At 35.5% G+C, this 25,663-nt stretch overlaps 5 protein-coding genes, 2 non-coding genes and 2 pseudogenes across 9 annotated transcripts; 2 read left to right on the forward strand and 7 right to left on the reverse strand.

Moving 5' to 3' along the window:
• The first annotated feature begins 787 nt into the window (after positions 1–787).
• Positions 788–1,918, forward strand: LOC104747010 (putative F-box protein At3g24580; annotated as a pseudogene).
• Positions 1,919–3,316: 1,398 nt separating this feature from the next.
• Positions 3,317–5,270, forward strand: LOC104747013 (chloroplast processing peptidase). Its single transcript, XM_010468573.3, has 5 exons — positions 3,317–4,045; positions 4,441–4,578; positions 4,680–4,766; positions 4,858–4,925; positions 5,031–5,270. The coding sequence occupies exons 1-5, from the start codon at positions 3,545–3,547 to the stop codon at positions 5,140–5,142; spliced, it is 906 nt and encodes a 301-aa protein (XP_010466875.1). The 5' UTR covers positions 3,317–3,544; the 3' UTR covers positions 5,143–5,270.
• Positions 5,132–6,442, reverse strand: LOC104747011 (uncharacterized). Its single transcript, XM_019236563.2, has 2 exons — positions 5,668–6,442; positions 5,132–5,590 (listed from the first exon to the last, which is right to left on the reverse strand). Exons 1-2 carry the CDS (start codon positions 6,298–6,300, stop codon positions 5,303–5,305), a joined length of 921 nt encoding a protein of 306 aa, XP_019092108.1. The 5' UTR covers positions 6,301–6,442; the 3' UTR covers positions 5,132–5,302.
• Positions 6,443–6,459: 17 nt separating this feature from the next.
• LOC109129312 (uncharacterized) lies at positions 6,460–7,966 on the reverse strand. Its single transcript, XM_019237174.2, has 2 exons — positions 7,475–7,966; positions 6,460–7,055 (listed from the first exon to the last, which is right to left on the reverse strand). Exons 1-2 carry the CDS (start codon positions 7,904–7,906, stop codon positions 6,594–6,596), a joined length of 894 nt encoding a protein of 297 aa, XP_019092719.1. The 5' UTR covers positions 7,907–7,966; the 3' UTR covers positions 6,460–6,593.
• A 437-nt stretch (positions 7,967–8,403) lies between these two features.
• On the reverse strand, positions 8,404–9,699 carry LOC104748540 (putative F-box/kelch-repeat protein At3g24610; annotated as a pseudogene).
• Positions 9,700–11,681: 1,982 nt separating this feature from the next.
• On the reverse strand, positions 11,682–11,775 carry LOC147926718 (small nucleolar RNA snR60/Z15/Z230/Z193/J17). Its single transcript, XR_015583345.1, has one exon. It is a non-coding gene; the product is annotated as a small nucleolar RNA snR60/Z15/Z230/Z193/J17 (small nucleolar RNA).
• Positions 11,776–12,152: 377 nt separating this feature from the next.
• LOC147926719 (small nucleolar RNA Z43) lies at positions 12,153–12,253 on the reverse strand. Its single transcript, XR_015583341.1, has one exon. It is a non-coding gene; the product is annotated as a small nucleolar RNA Z43 (small nucleolar RNA).
• Positions 12,254–12,699: 446 nt separating this feature from the next.
• Positions 12,700–15,219, reverse strand: LOC104747014 (protein CONTINUOUS VASCULAR RING 1). Its single transcript, XM_010468574.3, has 7 exons — positions 14,845–15,219; positions 14,147–14,199; positions 13,924–14,033; positions 13,554–13,721; positions 13,361–13,458; positions 13,154–13,280; positions 12,700–13,047 (listed from the first exon to the last, which is right to left on the reverse strand). The coding sequence occupies exons 1-7, from the start codon at positions 14,983–14,985 to the stop codon at positions 12,956–12,958; spliced, it is 789 nt and encodes a 262-aa protein (XP_010466876.1). The 5' UTR covers positions 14,986–15,219; the 3' UTR covers positions 12,700–12,955.
• A 2,114-nt stretch (positions 15,220–17,333) lies between these two features.
• On the reverse strand, positions 17,334–19,614 carry LOC104747015 (protein PLASTID MOVEMENT IMPAIRED 2-like). 3 transcript variants are annotated; one of them, XM_010468578.3, is made up of 4 exons: positions 19,096–19,613; positions 18,721–18,808; positions 17,553–18,639; positions 17,334–17,384 (listed from the first exon to the last, which is right to left on the reverse strand). In XM_010468578.3, the coding sequence occupies exons 2-4, from the start codon at positions 18,751–18,753 to the stop codon at positions 17,371–17,373; spliced, it is 1,134 nt and encodes a 377-aa protein (XP_010466880.2). In that variant the 5' UTR covers positions 18,754–18,808; positions 19,096–19,613; the 3' UTR covers positions 17,334–17,370. The 3 variants fall into 3 exon arrangements, with proteins under 3 accessions (XP_010466880.2, XP_010466878.2, XP_010466877.2); XM_010468576.2 differs by lacking the exon at positions 17,334–17,384 and having other exon boundaries at positions 17,388–18,639; positions 19,096–19,330; positions 19,494–19,614; XM_010468575.2 differs by lacking the exon at positions 17,334–17,384 and having other exon boundaries at positions 17,388–18,639.
• Positions 19,615–25,663: the final 6,049 nt, after the last annotated feature.

The following is a 25,663-nucleotide window of genomic DNA, read 5'->3' on the forward strand; positions in this document are numbered from 1 at the left end:
TGGGATATCATATAATCATATCCCATCTGATAAGGAAATCGAATCATGTAATTGTCTTTACTATTTCATAGGTGATTGATATATCATATCTCTTTGTATTTAAGTAGGAAGATACGCTCTCTTGTATAAAGTCTCTGTAAAAGGTTCTTCGTAATATACAGAAAACACTTCTCTTCATTCTCGTGTTCTCACTCTGATCTTACAGAGACATCCAATCAAAACTCTGCCGGAACCTCTTCACCATCCACAACTAGGATGCTCTTATTGCTCGAATCATGTCAGTATCTGCTGTCTGCATCCATTTAGTGAACATCGTGCTCAAACGTCCGTCTTGCTGTCCAAATCATTGTGTTCCTCTTTTGGAGCACATTATCAACAACGTTTCAAGCTCTTTTTAAACAATTAAAAACCAGGCTGCAGTAAACTTAATGTTAGCAAGTAGCAACAATCTGAATTTTTTTTTTTCTTTTCTAAGTTTATGGAAAGAATCAAAACCTAAAATTCTCTTTAAAATAGTTTTCTGTTTGATTGATTATTATGTATTTATGTGTCTTGACACATGTTCAGTTGGTCTTTGGGCTTTTAAGTCCAGTTTTGTGGACATGAACCAACTCGATTAAGCTTTTCTTTTTCTTTTTCTTTTTGTAATCGAATTCTTTGGTCAAGTTGTCCAATTAAAGTGTAATATATAATATATCCACAGGCGGAAGAAACCTAGAAAGAGCTTTTGAAGGTTTAACCTAACTTATTTACTACGCCTCAACGTTCCTCGTTGAGACTTCAGACAATGACGAAGATGTCTGATCTTCCAAAGGATTTGGCGGAGGAGGTGCTCTCAAAGGTTCCGTTAACATCTCTAAGAAAAGTCCGATTTACTTGCAAAAAGTCGAACACTTTATCCAAAGGTGAGAGCTTTGCAAAGAAGCACCTTGGCGATCAAGCAAAACTAGCAGCGAAGGAAAGAGAGCTTATGATGGTCATGATGATGGATTTTAGGGTTTATCTGATGCGCGTCAATCTTCACAATGACGTTGAGTCATGTATAAAGCGTGAAGGTGAACTTGTAAGCTTAGACGATGAAGTCAATGTATATCAAATCTTTCACTGCGACGGTTTATTGCTATGCATCACTAATGACCCCGCTAAGCTCATGGTTTGGAACCCGTATTGGATGCAACCCCGGTTGATCGTGCCTACACATAATTCCCACAAATTGTACTCGTATACGTATGCTCTCGGATACGAGAAGAGCAGCAAATCATGCCGCAGCTACAAAATCTTGAGATTTCTTGAATTTTTTCCCACTTATGTTGAGTTCAAAATCTACGATATTAACTCTGATTCATGGAAGGTTCTTGATGTAACTCCAGGATGGAAGATATACGCTCATAATACTCGTGGCGTCTCTGTCAAGGGAAACACATACTGGCTTGATGGAACTAAGCGACGTGACTTAGTTTGTTTTGATTTCACGAGAGAGAGTTTTAGGTCGCATTTGCCTCTGCCTTTTGAGTTTGGAACTTTTGATACTGTTAGTCTGTCAAGTGTCAGAGACGAGCAGCTTGCGGTTTTGTTTCAGTGCCCGAATACATTTCAGATAGAGATCTGGGTAACAACGAAAATTCAGCCCAACTGGGTGTTGTGGAACAGCAAGGTGTTCTTATCAGTGAAATTGAGACAACTCACTCTCTATCACTTTCAGTTTCAAGTTAGAGCTGCGAGTTTCTTTGTCGACTAGGAGAATAAACTCGCCGTTGTTTTCGATAAAGACAAAGAAGGTTTCATGAACCCTACTCGCAATGTAGCTTACATCGTTGGAGTGGATGGATCCTTGAAAGAAGCTGATCTCGGAGTATCTGAAGTCAAAGATTGTTATCCACTTGTGTGCTCTTATGTTCCAAGTTTAGTGCAACTTTAATTAGTCCATTTTACAATGCATATACTCTGTTTCTTACATATTGTTTACTTGGTTTGCTTTCTCTTTTATAATGTTGTTTGAACAAGATTAATTATTACTAGCTAATTGTCTTGTGCCTCTATTATAGTAGATTCATAGCAAAAGTTTCTGTTTATATATTCTTTCATTTGCTATTTTAATTTTCTTGCTAATACTTTAAAGATTCAATGATTTCTTGGAGTTAATCTCTGTTCTTAATACCCCCTTGCTCAGTTCAGAGTCTAATGCAGCTCTTGGATCTGCTGCTAGTGCTACTTTTGGATACATAAAAGGGGACAGTTGCAACTGTGCAAGGAAGAACAATATTTGCGGAGTAGCGTTTTATTTTGTCGTCTAGCTTTAACAAAGAGCTAATCACACTTCGGTAGTCTTCATTACCAATACCAACCCTCTTATAATCCTACATAGGTTGGCGGCCTCATCTATTTTAAACTCGGTCTTTGCCTTCTCCTTATACTGTCAACTTCATTCTTACTCCTCGTTATCTCATATCGCCTTTAGTAGTAGACCATCTCTCTCGTCGTACGCATTTGCCATCGCAACCATGGTTCTCGTTTCATGCTTGGTGTTTTTTATAGAAGGATCTCGAAGATATTCTAACAAAGGAGTTGATTGGTTTAACAACTTTTTCATTCGTCATAATCTTGTTCATCAGCTTATCTGCCTCTTCCACCATTCCCTTTTCTCTATAAATAGAGACCAACATAGTTGGGATTCGGACATCAAACTGAAGACCCGAGCACTCCCACTCTTTGTAGTAGATCTCCTCTGCTCCATCGATATCATCAAGCTTCAAGGGAGAACCAATCAAAGCTAGGAACCATATACGGTAAACGTCATTTAGATTCCTCTTTCACCATATAGCCTCATTAGTTCCTCATAGGAATCTGGATCCCTCAATTCCTCTGTTCTAAAAATTGAGCATCTCTCTCGCCTTTCCCTTAGAACCACCTCTGAGATAGACCTTTGCCATGTCAAGTCTTGTGAGCCACTCAAAGTGTTGTTGTAGTCCCTTCCCAGTTCCCAGTCAGCCAGAAACTTCTCCTTTGTCGCTATGTCAGTTACATCAGCGTATACTCACAAAAACATTGTTGACGGGGATACTATCGAGCTTAATGTTGCTCTAGCTCCTTCATCTCTCCCAGAATCTCATCGACCTTATCTCGGTTTCCGAGAGGGCTGCGCCTTTAGAGTGAAGTCATCGAACTGTACGGTGAAGCTCTCAAAAGAAAAACCTAGCTCCCTTAATCTTCTTGAAAGTAGTTTCGGCTTTATCCAAATCATTTCGTCTTACGTAACGCTTAGTAGAGAATTGTAGCTAGATTCATTTCTTATTGAAGATTAACTTATGATTTTCTCAATGAAGTTTGTTAAGTTCAAACTTTTTAAATATGTTTTTTTCTCAGTTAAAGAAAGATATGAAAAAGACCAAAGAAAAGTAAATATCATCACTTGAAGAAGGCTTGAAGGCTTTGTTATTATTATTATTTTTCCTAAGTATCTTTCTTTTTTTAATTTATCCTTTTTCTTTCAGACGAAATAAACCTCACCGGAAAAAAAAAGAAAAAAAATTGAAGCTTTTAGTTGATGACGATGATGATATCTCTTCACCTCTCTACTCGACCACTAGCTTTCCTCAAATCTGATTCAAATTCCAGATTTTTCAGCAACCCTAATCCCAATTCCGTCCAATTCATCCCAAAATCCCAACTTTTTTCTTCCCGCCGTCTCAATTTCAATGCTCGTGCAACAAATTTCAACCGTAGAAACTACCGGCGAAGTCTCAGTTGCCATGGGGTCAAGGATTCAGGTGAGACAACGAAGTCTGCGCCGTCGTTAGATTCCGGCGGCGGAGGTGGAGGAGGAGGCGACGGCGGAGACAGTGGTGATGATGGTGAAGGTGAAGTGGAGGAAAAAAACAGGCTTTTTCCGGAATGGCTTGATTTCACGTCTGACGATGCCAAGACTGTGTTCGTGGCTATTGCTGTGTCCTTGGCGTTTCGATCTTTTATTGCAGAACCTAGATACATTCCTTCCTTGTCCATGTATCCTACTTTTGATGTTGGAGACAGATTGGTTGCAGAGAAGGTAATTGTTTTCTTAGTGAAAGACCAAGTTTTGGAATCCCCTCAGCTTTGTTAGTTTAGGGATTAGGAAGCTATGGGATGATGATGTTCTCACATTGTTGGTTTTTGTGTTCTGATTACACTGTCAAGGTTACATCTTTAGAGTTAAACCACCAAGTTTTGGAATCATCAGTTATATAGTTAAGGTGTTGTTTCATGTATTCAGTTTAGATTTTAGCTTTCTTAGTGAAAGACCAAGTTTTGGAATCATCAGCTATATAGTTAAGGGATTAGGAAGTTATGGAACGTTGTTTAAGGTTTCTCATATTGGTGTTTTTTTTTTTTTTGTGTTAATTACAATGCAAAGATTACATCTTTAGAAAGATTTGTTGATGGTTTTTTGTGATTTGTTTACAGGTGAGTTATTATTTCAGGAAGCCTTGTGCAAACGACATTGTAATCTTCAAAAGTCCACCAGTTCTACAAGAAGTTGGGTATACTGATGCGGATGTATTCATTAAACGGATTGTTGCGAAAGAAGGCGATCTTGTAGAGGTATGTATGATCATATTGTGGCTCTTAGCATGTGGTACACTAGTGAAGAGACTTGTGATAGTGACGCTGGTGTTTATTTGATTTGGGGGTAATGCGCGTAGGTACATAATGGGAAACTGATGGTTAATGGTGTTGCTAGAAATGAAAAATTCATCTTAGAGCCTCCTGGTTATGAGATGACACCAGTTGTAAGTGTTATCCTCGCTTTTTAATCAACTGTTGAAACCTAAACCTTCTGGTTTATCTTCTTTTCTGATCTTGGTTGCTTCAACATTGTAGAGGGTACCAGAAAATTCAGTCTTTGTGATGGGTGACAACCGGAATAACAGTTATGATTCGCATGTGTGGTAAGAGGCATATTGTTCATCTGTTTTCGAGATATATATTATTAGGTTTTAGCTCTTTTTTGGATTGTTCCTTATTCTGGAAAACTTGTGTTGTGTTGTCTTCAGGGGTCCTCTACCTTTGAAGAATATTATTGGACGGTCAGTTTTTCGGTATTGGCCACCAAACAGAGTAAACGGGACAGTGCTAGAAGGTGGTTGTGCTGTGGATAAGCAATAGAGCATTGAAACCTTTTGATTCTTCCTTTGAAACACTTGTGCAGATAAAAACGAAAATCATGTATCTTTCTATGAAGGAAAAAATTGCACATTTTGCAAAGTTGCATTGAAAAGAAATTGGAATTCTTATTTGCTGGCTGAAGAAATATAGAAAGAAGTGTTTACTTTGTAACGAGTTTACAGGTCTTGTGAGAGAATTCTATGGGTTTGGATGTCTTGGAAGAGGAAATGAAGAAGGAGCATGTGATGTGATTCACGTGCTTCGACTGCACCAGCTTCCCCAAAAGATTACCTTGCGATCTGATGTCAAACTCTAACTTCACTGGAACTTTACCCTTCTTGTCGGAGGCTGCCAAATGTGGTCCTGCTCCATACAAAGGAACCTCGGCGCCAGTGAGTTTTACAATGCCTATGTGCTTGCTCTTTCTTGGTTGGTAATAGCTCTTAAGCTTCACAATCAGAATACGAAAATCAGATTTCGATGATGAGATATGAGCAATGAGTGAAATCTAAAACAATTGAGTACCTGACCAGTGGCGAGGGTGAAAGAGGAGAAGGTGAGTTTGAAGGTAGAAGAAGAGACATGGATGCCAAAGTAAGGAGCAGGACTGTGTATTGTAACCTTCACTGAACTATTAAAGCTCAGAATCCTGGTGGCAACACCTGTTCTGTCTATTCCTTCTCCGTAATAAAAGCTATGGAGGCTAAAGCTCTTGACGGAGACGATAGGAGAGAAAGGATGAGAAGCTCCCCACAAAACAGAGCAGAAAACAGAGAACACAACCACAGTCCCTAACACTACCAAAACAGCTCTGCATTGTGGCACTGACAATCCTCTGTTCTCTTCATAAACTTCATCTTCATGAATCGTGTAAGGCTTCTCTGGCCAATACATATTACTCCTCCGGGAGCTTCCTTTCCACCGAGATCCCATACCGCTCGTCCCATTGGAGGTACGGCTCGAAGAGGAGAGACGTGACTCAGTGAGAATGGTGTAGTTTGGGGTATGAACCTGAATAAGCGAAGCAGAGGATGAGGATTTATCACCATCGTCTAAGTGAGACACGCTTGAAGGGCTCTCAACGTAGTAAGCTTGTTTAGGTGATGATATCGATAGGTCCAAACTTGTTCTTTCTGATTCTGACGTAGCGTCCATCATCTTTTCTTCTCTCTCTGTGTGTTTTTGAGATCGCCGTAAATATTAAAAATGGATTTAGAAACTTTATGTGTAAGAAGATAATTGAAGAAGAGAACACGGCGTAGAGAGTGGATTTTAGAAACAAACCCTTTGAAGCTTTCTTTAATTGTTTATAAATGGTTTGGTCCAAAAACAAACCGTTTTTAACGGGTTTATTTCTCTTCAATATATATATCAAACGACAAAAAAAAAAAACAAAACAAAGGGAAGCTGTTACCATTACACAACATCAAAAAAATGAAGAAATATATCTATCAAGTACAAGTTTTGTGGGTGAATTTTACAAACGTTGTGTTGTTGGAAGAGATAAGGAAGAAGCAAGAGAGGTGTTCCCGATGTCTAGACTTGACCAAGTGTCCGACAATATTGGCTCGTGATCGGATCTCGAACTCTAACTTCACGGGAACTCCGCCATTATGGTCTGAAGCAACTAACTCGGCTCCTGCTCCGTATAGTGGAACCTTGGAGCCAACGAGGTTGATCATGGACGTGTGGTTGCTTTGTTTTGGTTGGTAGTAACTCTTTAAATGCGCAATCGCAAGCGTGAACTGACGAGAGTAGATGAGGCTGATGGCAGAGGAGCTGACGTGGATGCCAAAGAATGTAGAAGGATTGTGTATTGTGATCTCCATGGAACATTTAAAGTTCAAGATCTTTGTTGGAACTCCTGTACTGTCTGAACCTTCTCCGTAGTAAAAGCTATGCACATTCACACCCTATTTTACACATACAACTCAAAATTAAGCACTTGTAGAACTTTACCCTAAACCAAGGTAAGTAATCGCAAATTTTTTTTATGTTTTCAGTTATAATTAAGGAAGTGATTTGGTTCTATATATTAAAACACTTTCTTGATTATGTAATCTCTGACACCAACACATACAACTAATTCAAGGTCCAAACAAAGACTCAAACGATTGTTTGTTTGTGTTTGTGCATATATGTTATACTATTTCAAATGAAACCACCACAACTAGGCTGTTACTTGTAAACGATAACACCAAATTCAAAAATCTTGTTTGAAAAACTCAAAAACTTCTCTTTCTTTTTAAAATGTGGAAAACGCAAATGCAAACAGACAAACTAATTTAAATAATGGTTTGCTATATACATATGTAAGTAAAAATAAAATTACCTTGAAATAGACGATTGGAGGAAAAGATTGAGAAGCACCAAAGAGAACCGAACATAGAAGAACAAAGATACTCAGTGTCGCAACAACTCCCAAAATAAGTCTACAAGTAACAACGGAGACTCCCCTGTTGTCCTCGTAAAGATCGTCGTACCGTCCATCAGCACCTTCCTCTTTATCAGCCGGAGACCATCTTCCGCCGTGATATTTCCTCCGTCCTTTCCACCTGAATCCTCCACCACCGCCATTAGATACACGACTAGCAAACGATGGGTGTGACGGAGACTCTGTGGGAGTGGTCTGGTGAGTCGTCAGTGCCACCGAAGAAGACTTTTCGGAGTCACGTGATGGGCTTTGAACGTAGTAAGTAGGCTGTTTTGGTGATGATTCGTCGAGGCTTGTGATGTCTGAGTCAGATTTTAGGTACATCTTCATCTTTTTTTGGTTAATCTACATTAATGTTTGCTCTCGTGCTCATAAATATTATATTTTGTGGGTGCATGGGAACAAAACAGGGAAATAATTACAAGCGTTAGGTTGGGTAAAACAAAGGCCCATAGGTTAGGTGACCATTTGTCACTAGTTTCGGATGTCAGTTACAAAGTAGTACGTTCTCAATTCTCCATGTTTGACATGTGTAAGCGAGGCATTTCAGTCACTCTTTTTAATTAGTTTGGTAAAGTGTAGATAGATATGATGTTGTGGGAGAAAATAAAGATCAAAAAGATAGTTTTGATTTAATTAAAGCTAGTTATGGTGACCAACAGAACTCGTTTGGTTTCTTGAAAGCAACGTAACTATTTGATCTCATGTATAAAATTTCGTAAACATGTGACTGATATAATGTTTTAGCAGGAGCTAGAACCATAGTGCCTATTATGATTCTTATTAGAGCTGTGATTTTAAGAATCAAATATAAAAATTCCAAGTTTTCAAACATTGACAGGAACATAATACAAGATTTTAGTCGTAGAGTTATACAAGAGAGGATCGACCGTGTGAAGATCGATTGTAAGGATCCGAGTACACGACTGTCTCCTACCCCAATTATTGTCTACACTCGGCCTTCCCAAGGAAGCCTCCGCACAATAAATCTCTAACCGCTTGTTAACAAAATCACGCTTGAGCTCTTCCCAAAAGACCAAAATATTCTGACCAAGGTTGGTCAATTTGTTCTCGGGAAGTAATTCTTCAAGGCTTTTACCAAAAAAAAAAAAAAAAAAAAAGTAGTTCTTCAAGGCTTTTGTTGATATTGAACATCAGCTTATAAGACTCCCACAGTTTTACCATCTTCCCACCAAAGTGAACCGCTCTCGAATCACAGAGCCTATAATGCAAGAACTCCAATTTAAACACCTTCATCCAATGTATCCCTACCGCATCATCACACCGATCCAAATCCTCTCTCGGCTTACAGCAGTATATATATCCGTCTACACCACAACTGTATATCAACTTATCTATTACACACCAATCCTTGCTATCTACGCTATTAGGACGTTTTGAGTCTTGATTATGCCCTATTCCCCATTTACTCGGTCTCTCCAAGTCGTAAAAGCTTCTACTCCAAGAATCCACGACGTAAACATTCTCAAGCATTGGCTTTGAGATTTCCATATCAGACCAAGTTTGTGTCTTCGGATCGAACACCTCTCCCCAGTTGTAGTAGTTCTTGTCCTTGCAACCTCCCAACACGTGTATCTTCCCGTCCACCACACTAGCCTCCGGGGAAACACGAGCCACTCTCATGGATGTCACGTGACGCCACTTGTGAGACCGACAATCCAAGAGCAAGACACCTGACGTGGGCATACCATTAACCCATCCACCGATGACGTAGATTCCCAGTCCAACGACACCACCGAGGATCCTTTATGTGGCTGAGAGGGGGACGAGGGGATGGGATGAGCACGATTCACGTGCTTCCCGGTGTAAGCGTCTACTGATGGACGGAGGATGAACCAACGTGGGGTTGGGTTACGAAGAACGCATAAGCATACGTAGAGGAACTTCTTAGTTCAACCCATCGACGATCGTATCTGGTAGAGCTCATCAGAAACCACCAGAGACCCGCAGCTTTTGGAGACGAGACATAAAGCTGCATGATCTAACCTTGATACACGGGCAAAGCAAGTTATGGCCACCGCATCAGGCAGCGATAACAACGAAGCTTCGGGAGCGTAGTTGGACATGTGAGATTAGGATTGATCGATTAGGTTTAGGTTGCAGGTTTTATGAAATCTGACAAGATTTTATTCCATCATTTTATAATTTTTTTTCAATGCTGTTTTTAATACAAAATCTCATTTTTATTCCTATTATTTCAGCTTATTAATTAGAAAAGTAATTGTTTTAAGGGAAAATTATAAATAAAGGATATTTTTTCAAAAATTTGGCCATATATATTTTTTTTCAAAAGTTTGGTTAAATAGGTTTTATGATATAAAACTAGCCAATTATGCCCTTAATTGTTTTTTCAGATATATTTTGTTGATTTTTTGTCCCCTGAAATTAAGAAAACATCAATTAATCAGTTTTTGGGGCTTCATCGAGTGGGCCTAAATTGTTGTTTTGGGTTTTGACAAAGTAAGGGAAATTGATCGATTGGAAACCAATTAAGGTTAAATTTTTTTCCCAAAAGGGCTAATCGATCACGTTAAGGTATAATGTCGATTTTTCTTAATTTGTTTATATTCTAAATAATTTAGAATACGTATTCTAAAATGTATTAGAACAAATTTAAACAATAATTACGAAATCTTAACCATAAATTAAGAATATTTAAAAAATATTTAAAATTATTCACTTTCCTTATTTAATTTATTTTCTTTCTATTTTAGAGTATTCTAAGGTTTACAGATTACAAATTCTAAAAATTTCTATGATATATCTTCTATTTCTTTTAGTATATAGGGTAAAACGTAGAAAACGAATTCTGAATTGATGTAGAATGAAGAAAAACGTAGAATACATATTCTTAATTTTGTAGAACATACAAAATTCAGGTTCTGAAATTTTTAGAACAAATTTTCCGTCTAAACTTCTTAGAACATGTACAAACTGTAGAATGAACAATCTAAATGTTTCAAAAAGAGAAAAAATCGTAGAAAGTCTATTCTAAACAATTTAGACCAGAAATCAGCAATTTACAAACTGATTTTTTGACACCCAAAACATTTTTTTTTCAAATTTTATTTTTAACAGTTGTATATTAACATGGGTTTTCTGTTTGTTTATTGGTTCAAATTTTTCAAAACTTTACTATTTCTATTAGTAGGGGCATTTTGGTCACAATTGACAATCTTGAAAAAAAAGTGTAGATGACCAAATTTTTGAAATATCCTTTATTTATAATTTTTCCTTGTTTTAATGTATTTATAAAGAATCAAATAAAAATTTATCTAATTTTTTTAACATCTGTTCTGTGCATTGTGTCATACTCTTTCATAAAGTATTTCTTATTATAAGATTGAATATCTAATTTACCTTTTCACTATTTTATTTTCAAATAGATTTATGAAAGATTATAAAGCCTTGTTGTTCTGATGTATTTACAATTTCTTTATCCCGTTTGGGTTTTAATGAACAGGCCCATTAAATCATAAACGAAGCCCAGTAAAAATTGACTTACTGAAAAACTACATCGGCAAAGATCGTTACAGCGCTCGAATGACAAGTCAGTTGTTCTTACTCGAATGCAAAGTCTCATTTTTTGTTCTTTTTCCTTGCAATAATTTTATTAACGATCAGAGATGTTTGCAGACTGTTGCAAAAAAACATCGGACAAAAATTATAGACTGGGGAATACGACAATTGTTTTTGCTAAAAGAATGCAAAGTCTCATTATGTTATTTCATGAACAGCAATATATTTTTTAATTTTTTTTTTTTTTCAAAAAAACTTTGTATTAGATTGTAGAAGATTTGATACAAGAATTCAACAACAACCAAGAAGGGAGATTATCATCTGAATGAAATCAACGATGGAAGGGTTCAGGAATGACCCTCTAGAGCACCTATTCCCTGTTGAGAGTCCGAGGCATCTCTCTTCTTCATCCATAGAAGAAGACCGGATATTAAAAGGAATATCGAAATTCTAACAGGTCTATGTCCAGCAAGATTAGTAACAGAAAAAAATTAAATGAAAACCAATATTTAACCAGTATTATTTAGGGTAAACAAATAAAATTAGATGAGAATTAGGGATTTAAAGGGATCATCAGATAGGAGCGAAAGACTGTGCTGAAAATATTAATCATAGTATTATCATCTGAACTATGCGTTATCAATCATCACTTGATCCCTCTTTCAATTTCCTCTAATTCTAATCAGATTAATCAAAAAAAAAAAAAAACTAAATTCGAATTGGATTTTAAAAAAGAAAAGGCCTCATAGAGAAGATTAGGTTTATCAACACGGATTAATTAAGACATATGCTTGTCAATAATCATTTAAATCACTGGCCACTACTCTAATAAGAAGGATCAACCAAAACCAAAACATAGAAACAAAAACTAATAACTGATTTGAAATTCGACGAAATTAGGCCTCATAGAAAAGATTAGATTTATCAACAAGGATTAATTCAGACATATGCTTGTCAATTATTGATTAAATCATTGGCCAAACAAAATCGATTTTGGTAAAAGAAAGACACTGAAAACAAAGAAGAAGAATGGAATGGACTCAGAATATGGGTGGTGATATAACAGAGTGGTCGGCAAATAGGCCTTTACGGCCGTTTTTACGACGAACGAGACCTTAATATCAATCGTCACTGTCCATTCAAACCCTAACCTAAACTCATACAGAGGAAGAATTATGAAAAAAACTAAAACTAAAAAAAAAAGAACACAGAGAGAAGCTTAATCGGCGGAGATCTATAAAAGAAACCCTAAAGAAGTTGTTGTTATTGAATGGTTTACTTTCTTACGCTATTTATACAGAAAAATATATTGGTAACTAGGGTTTTTGGCTCCTTTCACAAGCGTTTTATACTAGAAACAACGTGTAGTGCAACACGAATACCTTTGAACTACACGCTGTTTTAAAGTCTGACACAATATTTTTGGGGGCCCATTAGCCCGTCTAAAACAATGTTCACGAAACTAATTACTAAATTAACAGAATTGTTATAAATTGAATTTTAAATTTGTCTTTTTATTAATATGTAAATTCATTAGCTGATGAATCTCCATAAGATGCTTTGTGAAGGAAGAATAAAATGGATTGAGTCTAAATCAATTATATTACACAGCTTAATAGGGTAACAGGAGAGCCTAGGACATTTAAGACACCAACAGTGTTAAACACAACGAACTTCTAAAACCACCATTGTTGTCTTGTCTAATGAATGATTCAACATATCAAACGTGAAACTTAACTGAATCAGAATCCAACACGAAAGAAGAAGTCAATGTAAACAGGCAAATTTGAGAAACCATTTCTCTCTGCCAAAAACTAATTTTGTTTTTTTTTTTTTTTTTTAGTTTCTACTTCTACTTCTCTCTGTAGGCGTTCTCATATCAAGCGTTGACAAAACCTGTGGCATCGACATTCCTCCCGACACAACAATCTCTGCAGATAAAAATAAAACACATCGTAAAGATCAGAAGATCGAATCAAAACTCTTCCAACATTTTCTAATATAAAATCAGTTGATTGATCTTCTTCCTTCCTTTACCTATGCCTTCTCTTACTGAAAGATTTGGTCTGATCACATCTTTTGTATTAACAAGGAATATATCCCCAATGTAAAGGTGATTTGTTGGCACATATACACAGCAAAGCTCCTCCTCATCTGCGTAAGTCTGCAATGGTTTTAAGGCGTTTTAGGTTTTGTTAAATACCTTCATTTCCAGAAGGAAGGTTACGGTTTCTTCTAACTGACCTGGAGAACAACAGTCGATGTAATGAACCCAATTGCGTATTCACCAATACGTGGATGCCTTATAATGGCGACTTCTTTGAAAGCCTGGGTGTTTTGATCTGCAATATAATGGTGACAAGTTGTAGAATTTAGACTCAACCAAAAATAACCGAACCAGAGATTCAAAGAAGAAAAAAGAGAGCAACATAGGTACCTGGTGATATGGCAGTGCTGATTTGCTTAGAGGCATTGTAGATGTGACGAACAAATGGCATTCGCTTGATAAACCACTCTCCCAAATTTAGAACCGATGTACCCAACCATGAAGACATGAACACCCCAACTAAGAAGATAAATGTAATGGACGTGATAAAACCAAGTCCTGGAAGGAAAATTTACAAAAAGAAACTGACATCAAACACTATCTTCTACATTCTCTTCCAATTGTAGAACCAAATGATTTTGGTGTTTTCTATATTCCCCCAAAGAAGTTCTTCAAGATAACATAGAGTTACTTCGTGGTTGCCAATGAACAGACAATTCTTTTACTAGAAAGAGATATAGAAGGACTTGAAGAAGCTTACCAAATATATCAATTCCGAGATGAGTATATATCGGAGAGAAAAATCCATCCACGAAATGAATAAACCACCAAGTCACGTAGAAAGTAATTGCCATTGGAAGCAAGATTACACTGCACGATTTAGGATAGTCAGAATATACAGGACTACTGGTGGAACAAGTAATAAGACACTAGCTTAGGGAAAACAAATAGAAGACTAAGCAAGAAAGACAGAAGCTTCATACCATCCGGTCATGAACTTCTTTGACGCCCAGCTTCTGATCAACTTGTAAAATGTCTAAAGAGTAAAGATAAAGCAATTCTCAGTCAGGAAACACATCAAGCCTGAACTGCAGATAAACAAGATTTCACTTTTTTCTGTATTGCACTAAATTTCTAAGTTCATTGGTATCAGTAACCATCCAGGAAAAAACTAGAAGTTTAAGGAGACTAAAATAGAGCAACCTCAAAACAGATCAACCTAAGCTAACTCTCTCTCGCATCACCAAAATAAATTCCCCAAGCTCTCAGCCAAATCGTTAACTACAACAGCGACCCTGCGATTGACCAATTACAATAAAAAACACTCTACTCAACACAAAAAAAAAAAAAAAATCAATTGAAAATTGAAGTAATTTGCTTGGCTTGTTCATTGGAATCACTGATCAATTAACAAGCTAAACAGAGCAATCTCAAAACTCAGATCAAGCTCAGCTAACTTTGTCAAATTCTCGAAACCAAAGTCCGTAATTTATCAACTACGATTATAATTCAATCAGAAACCCAACAAAAACCCAATTGAAATTTGAGTAATTTTGACAATCGAAAACCCTAAATCGCAGAACAACGAACATCACACAATTCATAACCTACAAAACCCTAGAGACGTACGTAACTCTAAAATCGCGAGGGGGAATTAAAAAAAGGTGATAACAATAATAACCTCTTGACCAGAAGAAGAAGACGAAGAAGAAGAAGAGGGTTTAGGCGTAGAATCATGATCATCTTCGCCGGAATGAGCAACTGGAATCAGAAGCTCACGATCTCTATTAGCCATGACGATCCCAGGTTTCGCGTCGCCCATAAACAGCGAGAAACCAAAATTGAAAACCCAGAAATTTACAAGAGAGAGATGGAGAAGGAAGAAGAGATCAACAATGGAAGAAAGGTCAAAAGATTCAACAGAGGAAGAAGCTGACTCCTTAATTCGACGGTGAGTTGTTTCCAGTCTGTTTCGGAAACTTTGTTATTATTAATTTTTATATATATATATATTTTTTTTTGTTTTAAATAAAATTTGGTTACTAGTATTTCATATGAAACAACAAAAAAAAACTTATATATATATATATACTAGCATTTGATCCGCGCTACGCGCGGAAGTTTGATGAGATTGTTTTTATTTTGGTTGTTTTGTTAGTTTGTTATTTTGTTTATTTTTTTACCTCTTTCCATGTGGTTATGTTGTTCGTATATTGTTCTTTGTTCTTTGTTGGTTTTTTCGGGTTTTTTTTTTCAAGTTTGTATTATGTTGTATATTTTAGAAATTCAAAAATATATTTAAATCATGATGATCTTTTTTTGTATTCATAAAATATAGAATTAGAAGTTAAGTTTTGTATAGTTATTGTTTATTTTCTTGCTTTAGTCGTTAGTTCTAGTTTATTAATAGTCTATTATTAATATTATACTATTATGATTCATTCTAATTAGATTATGTTTTAGTTTTATTTACTTTGATTTGTGTTTTTTTTTCTTTCTGTTATACGAAAAGGTTATACCAAATTTGTGGTCGGCTCGGCTATGCCCGGTATAATTCTAACATTTTCTATTTCTAGAATTAATTATTTTTCATTAATTTTCTTTTACAATCATGTGACCTTGTGTATTAACATTTTGACAAAAATAACCTAAAGTATGTGGTACCATGTATTTGTGTATAATTTTTTCCTTTTGCAACTAATACTTTTGAAAATTATATACCTCATGTAAGTTATTTGTAGTATTTTAAGTTTAACTTGTAATGAATTGTAATACCAGTATTATAAATTAATTTTATTTTTATAAAGTATATTAGTTTCATTTTCCCACTTCTGTAGTTCTCTCTATTTCATTTATTTATTATTTTACACCATATCAAGTCTTTTTGTATAAAGTTTTACGTTACTATTGTTACAAAATTTTTGCTAGCCACTATCTTTGAATTATAATTGTTACACTTGTTAGATCATGATTATAATATGCATAATAAAATGTTAAATCTCTCTGAGCTTTCAGACAATATCTTTGAATTACATATCTTTCAGCGTAAACTCACTTACTATCTTATTACATCTCTGTGAACTTTCTTTTGTATTGTCAATCTCTTCGAAATGTGTTGCCAACATTCCTTATCATCTCTTGGCGATTGGGATCGACTCTTTTCATTATCCATTCTCTACTGTTGATCACCATACATTACCTATCATATAGAATTTGTTTTACAAAATTGATAATAAATATATGTATGCAACAAAGGTTAGAATGAGTTGTTTATCAAAAAAGTGAGCATATGTCGCTATTGATTGCATTGTAGGAATGCATATCAATACTCACTTTTATATATTTTTGTGTGTAAAATTTGTAGCTTTGATCATTATAGCTACACCATATCGAAATTCCTTTTTGACCACAACTCCCATCTGTGGTCGTGAAATCTTTAGCATGAATACACTTCTAGCTTTGATATAGTTTACTCAAAATCTATTGTTATTTACTTATCTCCTTTTTTTTACATCAATCTCCGTTTCCTATTTTATTGGCCCAACTTTATTTTTCCAGCCGTAAAGGACAGTTAAAAGACATTGGTAAAGAGAGAGAGGGAAGATAGAGGCTGACGTTATTGATGCTTAATTCCTTTTATTTTGTTTTATTCTGATGAGCGATGATTTCTCACTCACCACCATCTGCTTGTCCTCTCGATTCTTCAGAGCACAATCTTAGTTTGTGTGTATATATTCTCAGAAGTCAGACCATCTGGTAAAAAAAATCACATGCTTGCTCGCTGCCTATGTTTTACCCCATCCCTTGATCACATATAAATAGTGCACTGCAACATTGATAATGAATGAAAACTAATATTAAACAACATCTATATGTGAATATATTTTTGAATGAGTTTGCCAGAGCATTTGCGCATGAAACGACACAACAAATACAATAATTGATCCAACTCCGCAAGGCATCCATGGAATTTTACTCTGCATTTTTTGCTTGAATATATTAATATTAGGATAGGATCAACAAAAAATCATTTACCTTGAACTTTTCACATGTTTGACGAAGATACGATAGACAATATTATAAACATTAGAAAGGAAGTACTTACGATAAACTTTCATAATGACTATATCACCACCTCTCATCCTTTTTCTTTGTTAAACCCCACAGAGCGACGAAAATCCTCTTTTTTCTTTTCTTTTAAAGTGATTCATGCGGAGAAGCCTATGAACAAACCAATATACATAAATACAATAAAATTCAAAACAATAAACCGGTTACAAGCTATGCATTACAATTACAAACGATGTGAAACTTTAAAATGCAAGCAAAACAAAACTCAGTTACGGCAGCAAGATAGCTAAACTTCTCATTGTTCTAAAGAGGACTTACGCCTTTTCCTGCTAAAAAATTTAACCAAGCTTGGAACTTTTTTCTTCTTCTTGATTACAAAGAATGTTGGAGTCGCTCTGTTCCCTGATGAGTATCTTCTCGACTTCCCTCCTTGAACCGGTGTGAACTTCCCGCTCAGCCTTACCGATTTTCTTACCGGTCTAGGAGAGTTGATCAAGCCTTTGTCTCCTGAGTTCTCTTTGTGACTTTGAAGCAATTTTCTTATAGGTTTAGGAGACCTGATCACGCCATAGTCTTCTGACTTCTGCTTTAACTTTTGAATCTCATTTTGGACTAGTCTCTTTATCGATAGCAACCTATGCATCCTGAACGATGCCCTTTCTTCTTCCACCATTGTTTTCCCACTCACTCTCTTTAAAGATTCCATCCTTAACAAAATCGCGTTAGTGCTAGCCTTGAGTGCTTCAACCCACGCCAATGCAGCTTCCACTTTCTTCTCTGCAGTTTCTTTCGCGTGACAAGCTTGTCCACTCAAATACTCGTACTCAAATCTTGAGATTGTGATGGTTGAACTTCTCAGCGATTCCATTTCCCCAGTTTTCATTGTCTTCTCTGCCATAGACTCGAGCTTCTCGAGAGCTAAAGCCTCTGCGTGCTTAGCTTTCTCAAGCTCATCTAACTTTGAAAGCAACTCTTTCTCCTTTTCACCAATTCCTATTTTTGTGATCTGTACTTCACTCTTGATGACCGTTGCTTCTTCTTTTAGCTCAAGCTCCTCTTTCTTTGCAGCTTCTTTATCATTCTTTAGCTTCTCAAATGAAGTAGTTAAATTGTCAGCAAGAGAGCTGATTCTTTCTTCAGCTGCAGATACTGCTTCTAATTGATCATTCGCAATAAGAAGCTTCGAATTGAGTCTCTCAATCACTACATCATCCTTTTGTATCGTCTTCTCAAACCGTGTTGTTTCTTGTTTGGCTTCACCGTGTAGTATCATTCCTCTGAACTTTCCTCTCCACTGAAGACGGAAGAAACAACCTCTTATGTTTCTATACAAAGCCCCATCACGCAGAGCGTGTTCGAATTTGGGAAGGTGGGTGACGTCAATGGAGCCTTGCATCAAAGTAGACTGCAAAAGAGGGAAATAAAAAACAAAATGGTAAGTAAATATTTCAGAATGAATGAAGGGGAGAATGGAGAATGAGGGCACCTTTTCGTCAATCAGAAGGAAATCAACCCCCATGAGTTGTCCGCCTTTTTAACGTTTCGAGCAGGCCAGAAACGGAGGATCCCACGCTCTGCAACATTGTGCAACTCATCATCAGTCACAGTGATACTATCATACCTAAAAAAAAACTATGAAAAATCATGGAATTATAATGTCTCTTCACCAACACGAAGCAATTCATCGAACAGTTTCGGTTCATCGAAAATCCCAAATTGAGATTTGCAATTTCTAAATTCTCCATAAATCTCATAAGAAGAGAAGCTTAAAAATCAGTTCCACATGCATCAACGAATCATCCAGTCCACAAAATCTCAAATTACACAAAAGTAAAGGAAGATACAGAATTAGTGTAAGTACCTGTAGCGAGGATCGAAGGGAGAGACGATGAAGCAACAAAGCTTAATATGACGGTTTGAACGACCGCGGCTCCGACTCCGAGCGGCAGAAGAAGACCTTTGCTGAAACTGTAATGACTCATTGTCCCTTCTCTCGATAAATGTTCGGCCGCCACATCTTCCGTCTCCAAAATAACTCCACCGTTGTTCTTCTCCGGCCAAAACCACTCCATCTTCTTCTTCTTCTTCTTCTTATCCTTCTCCATACCGATCGATGAAGGAAAAAAGAAAAAAGAGAGAGATCTGAGATTTACGATACATAAGAGAGATCAAGTGGAAAGCATTCTATAGGAATTCAAGTAACACAGGAAAGTAGTGGGACTTCAATTGAAAGAGAGAACATTGAAAGAATGGAATTACAGTTTCAAAGGAAAACAAAACGATAGAGATGGAAGTGAGGAAGGCTGAAGAAGACGGGTCGGTTGAGGTCGCACAAAGCGGACGGTGACGTTGACCTTCGTGAAAAAGAGTTTTATTTGCAGAACATACTATACATCGAATAATAATATATTGGGCCCTGAAAGAAACAAAAAACTGGGCTTTCAAAGACATAAATTCATACGAATATGGGCTGTGCCGAAAATTTGAGTTTATTAAACAGAGAGAATTGCTGACGTGGCTGCACAAGAAGAAAGGAAAAGGTAACTTTATATATATAGATAGATGTCTCTAATCTAATCATTTAATTTATTACTAGAGAGCAATTATCAAATTTGTGAGAATCTGGCTGCATAAAAGAACTTTATTATATATTTCACTCTTCATTATTGTTTATTTTAATTTGTTGTGATTTTATATGTTTTTGGATTAAGGTGTTTTAGGTAATTTCATTATTTGTTGACAAAAAACAAATGGTAAGGTGGACTTTGGACTAAAACAATAGTAGTATGAACTTCTTCCAGTCATTCACAATCACATGGATAATGACATAGTGTGCAATCAAAACCGGTAACATCTTTGAATATTTTTAGAATAAAACATAATTGGCTTTGTCACAAATAATGTAAGTTTCAAACATTAAGAATATTGTTATAGAATTAGTGTGAGTATACATCACCTGCACAAGTTTCCCTCCTTCATGCAATCCATCACAACAAGTGTCCCTCCTTATGCAATACATGTGACACTTGTTTACTTGACTCACCACTTGTCACCAACATCTCTATGCATGTCTTTGTCTCCTCCCTCTATAAATAAGATCTATGTACAAGAGAATGTGCAATAGAGAGAAGTCTTATTATTTCTCTAAGTTTCTCTCTAGCTTCTCTCTAAAATACATACACTCATCTCTCTAGATCTCTTCTCTGTTGATTCTTCTCATAATAAAGTACTTGTTACCTCCAACCTCATAATATAGTTCACAACACGTTATCAGCTGTCTTTACCGCTGGAGCTTTTACGAGGTAAGTAAGTTTATATTGTTCAATTATGTTTATAGAACATAATTATTATAGACATCATGAAATTGTGTCTTTTCCGGATTGATCGTCATAAGTTGTAGGCGTTCCCTCCTCTACGATCAAATCTATAGCTAAATCATATCCGGATAGATTGTTAGATATATGGTAGGCTCTGCCTCCTTCACGATCAAATAAAAGCTATGTCTTTTCCAGATAGACAGAACGTTATATATGGTAGGCTTTGCCTCCTTTACGATTATATATAAAGTTATATAATATTTGGATTGATCATTTGATATAGTAGGCTTTGTCCTTCCATCACGATCTAACAAAAGGCTATGTCCTTTCTAGAAAGATCGGTTTTGTCTTCTATACGATCAAATATAAGGCTATGTCATTTCCGGATTGATCGTTATACATATAGAGGTTCTGCCTCATTCGTGATCAAATAAAAAGCTTTGTCTTTTCCGGCTTGATCGTTATATATGATAGGCTCTGCTACTCTACGATCAAAAAAAAGTTATGTCTATTAAATTCTTATATACAAGGCTATAGCTCTTATTTTATTTTCTGCATTTATATGTTTGTTTATTTAATTTTGTTTATTCGTAAAAAAAATAACTATATGTGTTATATGAGATTTAAAGACAATGAAATGTCTTTAAAATCAAAAATATATTTCTCTTATGAGAATATATGAAGCACATGTCAGTATATCATAGACAGTGCAAACATAATTGGAAGGTCTAGATGAGTTAGTCCCTCGACTTCCAAAGACATCAGATTCATAATTATCGATGTCTAGTGTTCTCCAAAGTGAAAAAAACTCATGGAGTTTTAATGACATTTTGTCTTAATAAAATTATTATGTTGAGACTATAAATAAATATGGTATCGCATGTTCAACCGTATTGGAGACACGCATGTTTATATAATTATATCATGCAAAAATAAAGATGGCAAAATGATAGTAAATATGAAATTCTCTAATGCTTCAAGCATAGCTTTACCGGTCAAGCCATCCCGGTCAATCAATGATATTAAAAATCATTATGAATTTATTTAGAGAAACAAAAGTTGTTTTAAAAGTATTGCATGCCTCAATGAGGTTATAAGCATTACACTTCATTCATATTTTAGGTAACATCTAATTAATGTTGAATTTATTTAAGTTTATTTAAATTCATTTAAATTTCTATTTATTGTTTTATGGAGTCGATGGTTATATACCTCCTCCTTAATTTTGTAGTAGGCTATGCCTCCAGAATCATATAGTGTTAGCCCATTCACCATCCTTTTGGATTAACAAGGTCATTGTATATATATGATGGTTTGATTTCTTTAATAAATCCCAAATTAAACCCTAAATATAACCGATTTAAAAAGAAGATTTGGTCAAAGGTGAATGGACATAAAAGTCATCATCTTGAGAAGGGGTAATACTAATCTCACATCTTATAATGATCTAAGATAATAGACATAACTGAAATCGGTATGTTGTTGATCCTAATGTGGGATTCAGTACGAGATGAATGAACTCCAAGAGTTATCATCTCAAGGGGGAGAATTAAAGGAATCCCACATCGACAATAAGTCGATAAACTTTGGTGAATTTGACACCCCATAGCGATATAACTATGGTGAAGTCATATCCTATAGTTTATCACATATATATGTCGCATATGATAAAGTGGAACATCAATAATGTTCACTCTTGAAATGAGCTATAATGAATCGTTCATAGCGCAACCCATAGAGATTGCAGAACGGTTCTTGGTGATTTAATCTCCATGTCAAAACATGGAACATGCAGTTTTGCATGTAGTCAATATTATATATGAGACCAACAATTTAAATAGAAATATTTCTCCCATGTTATGTATTCATGGTTGGAGATCAAATATTTTTCATTTTGAATCTTATGGGTGTGTGATATATATATTTTAAAATGCTCCTCTACACCGCATAAAAATATCATCCAAAGAGGATGAAATATATAGATGCGGGAGATGAGTCTCCGCTCTAATAATAGAGAGCCATCTTATAAAAGATGTGCGTATTGCAAGATTTGCATATCATCAAGTTGGATGATAAAAGTTCCTCTTCATTATGGGAGAATCATTGAATAGTTTGAATCTTTGAACAAATGAATACAATGAATATGAACTTGAAAGTTCAAAAGATCACTATTCATAATATATATTACAAATCAAATGCAAAAACGCTGAAGGATGAGATTTCATATAATTATTGATCCTCACATAAATAAATATGAACATGAAGTTCTAAGAAATCTCACATCCTATCTAAAAATGCTCCAATAAAAACATGTCTCTGACGGATGACATATTAAGTCTATGACACATAAGAAACGTGATAGACTACTTTGGTTCCTAAGATAATTAAAATCCTCGAAAAAGGAGCAAATTAAAAAGAGAATTATATTCTCAAAAGAGGAGCAAATGAACTCATAAAGAGGAGTAGATAGACTCTTTAAGAAGAGCTAATAGACTCCCAGAGAGGAGCACATAGACTCCTAAAGAGGAGCAAGATACTCCTCAAGAGGAGTAAATAAACCGATTGATATGGTTAATAATGAAATTTTGGTACCTGAATAAAATCATTTATATAATGATTAAAGAGATCTCGATTAACCATGTCATTACGGGAAATATGGAACCAAAGACATAATGTCGACAAAAAAAATATTATATCGTCAATGTGATTTATGAGGATCATAAATCTCCGCTCTGTGAAAGTATAGAGATATATATTGGCCAATAAAGAGGTAATCAAATCTATATAAAATCGTATGAAAACGAGTAATTTTTGGACTAGTGGTCAAAACATCAAAAGGGTATAATGATATAACAAAATGGTGTGTCGCGCCATGTCTTGTTAAAATACCTTATCAAACAAAATGGATGCTATATTAATGACTTGAAATATGCCTCATGGGATGCTTGAAGAGCTAATCCCAAAAGATATATGATATCATAATTATGTTCTCGAGAACTCATTGATAATCATCAAAACCCTTAAAGGGTTATTTTGAATAAAAGATCTTGTAAACATCTTTTGAAATAGATGTTATATAAATCATTTCGAAAAGAAGTCAAATATATATATATATATATATATTTAGGGTCATATAAGCATTTATATATTTTATGAATTGTGCATAGCATTTTCTACTAATCTCTTTGCAGCGTATAACTCATTCTCTATGAGTACATTTTGAGATCAATTAAAACGTATCTTCTATTGTAAAGGTATGATTAAATTGGGCTTAATATATTTTAGAAACCTCGAGTTTGGCCTAGTTGTTTTTGCAGATGGAAGATTTATATCGGATCTATATATAAAGATATATCGCAAAACAACGACTTAAGGACGTTTTAGTGACAGACTTTGGTCGTCGTTTATTCAAGTCATGCCAAAATAATTGCGCTTCATATGCTATATCAAGAATCCATAATGGCTCAGATGATGCTCGAACGTCAACCAATAGTTACCTGCCGAAGACGGGAGCCTCGTAACATGTTGGCGAAGAACTTTGCACTGAGGGTTCGATCAGCATCAACTAGTTAATGCTTGTTGAGACTCATTAGCAAGAAGCAACTGAAAGGCAACAACTCTGTTTGAAGACTCTGTTGCATATGTCCCCCAAATCAAAGGAAGCTACACCAAGAGCGACAAAAGAAGACATATTCCTCTCTTAAACTCAGGAATTCGAGAAGAATAAAAAGTTGATAGCCAGTCCATCAACTCAAGTAACAATGTAGCAGAGTTACTTACAAAGGCGGAGAATATGATGATTCGTGTGGCTTCACTCTTTTTCCCTTATCATGGTTTTTATCCCACTGGGTTTTTCCTTGACAAGGTTTTTAACGAGGCAGCAAATAATACGCAAAAGATCGACCTCGATGGAGAATGTCAATGATGAAGGGGGGAGATTGCATCACTATCCGTTGGGAACTATAAAGCATGTTTACAAAGGTGTTTCTTACATCAACATTCCGAAAGCATATCCAGAGTATTGGAATGCGGCATCTACAAGATCTATGAAGATTTTTCGAGGGGGAGTTTACAATACTGTACTCTTTTTTCCTTGTCATGGTTTTTATCCCACTGGGTTTTTCCATGATGAGGTTTTTAATGAGGCAGTGTGTAACTCATCACTGGCGATAGATACTCAAGGGGGAGTGTTATAGAATTAGTGTGAGTATCCATCACCTGCACAAGTTTCCCTCCTTCATGCAATCCATCACAACAAGTGTCCCTCCTCATGCAATGCATGTGACACTTGTTTACTTGACTCACCACTTGTCACCGGCATCTCTATGCATGTCTTTGTCTCCTCCCTCTATAAATAAGATCTATGTACAAGAGAATGTGCAATAGAGAGAAGTCTTATTATTTCTCTAAGTTTCTCTCTAGCTTCTCTCTAAAATACATACACTCATCTCTCTAGATCTCTTCTCTGTTGATTCTCCTCATAATAAAGTACTTGTTACCTCCAACCTCATAATATAGTTCACAACAAATATATATATATATATATATATATATATATATATATATATATATATATATATATAATAGCAAACCCATTTTTGAAGGTCAACTCTAATCTAAATGGATGAAATTGTTTATATTATCTCATCTAACGGTTTAGATTATTAATGATCCCAATGTTGCAAGCTTTTTTTTCTCCAATAATCGTGTTTCTTCGTCGTACCCCTATCTTTTAAAATAGCACATATTAATTTTTACACATTTTTGTTTCACACCTCTTTGTTTCCACGTCTTTTTGTTTTTATATACAGACTTTTATGAACTTTGAAAAAAGTTTTTATTTTTTGAGTATTATATTATTAATGATCTCAAAAGCTGCAATGTTTTGATCCAACAATTGTATTTCTTCCGTGTACCCCTAGCTTTCAATGTTTGCAATTGTTAGTTTTCACACCTTTTTGTCTCACACATTTCTGTTTCACACCTCTTTGTTTTCACAACTTTTTGTTCTTATATATATACAGATTTTGATGAACTTTGAAAAAAAAATGTTATATGAGTATTATTTACGATCTCACCCTTTGTTAATGATCTCAAAAGTTGCAAAGTTTC

Source organism: Camelina sativa, chromosome 15 (assembly GCF_030686135.1).
Source record: "Camelina sativa cultivar CO46 ecotype springtype chromosome 15, ASM3068613v1".
NCBI classification, from domain to species: Eukaryota; Viridiplantae; Streptophyta; class Magnoliopsida; order Brassicales; family Brassicaceae; genus Camelina; species Camelina sativa.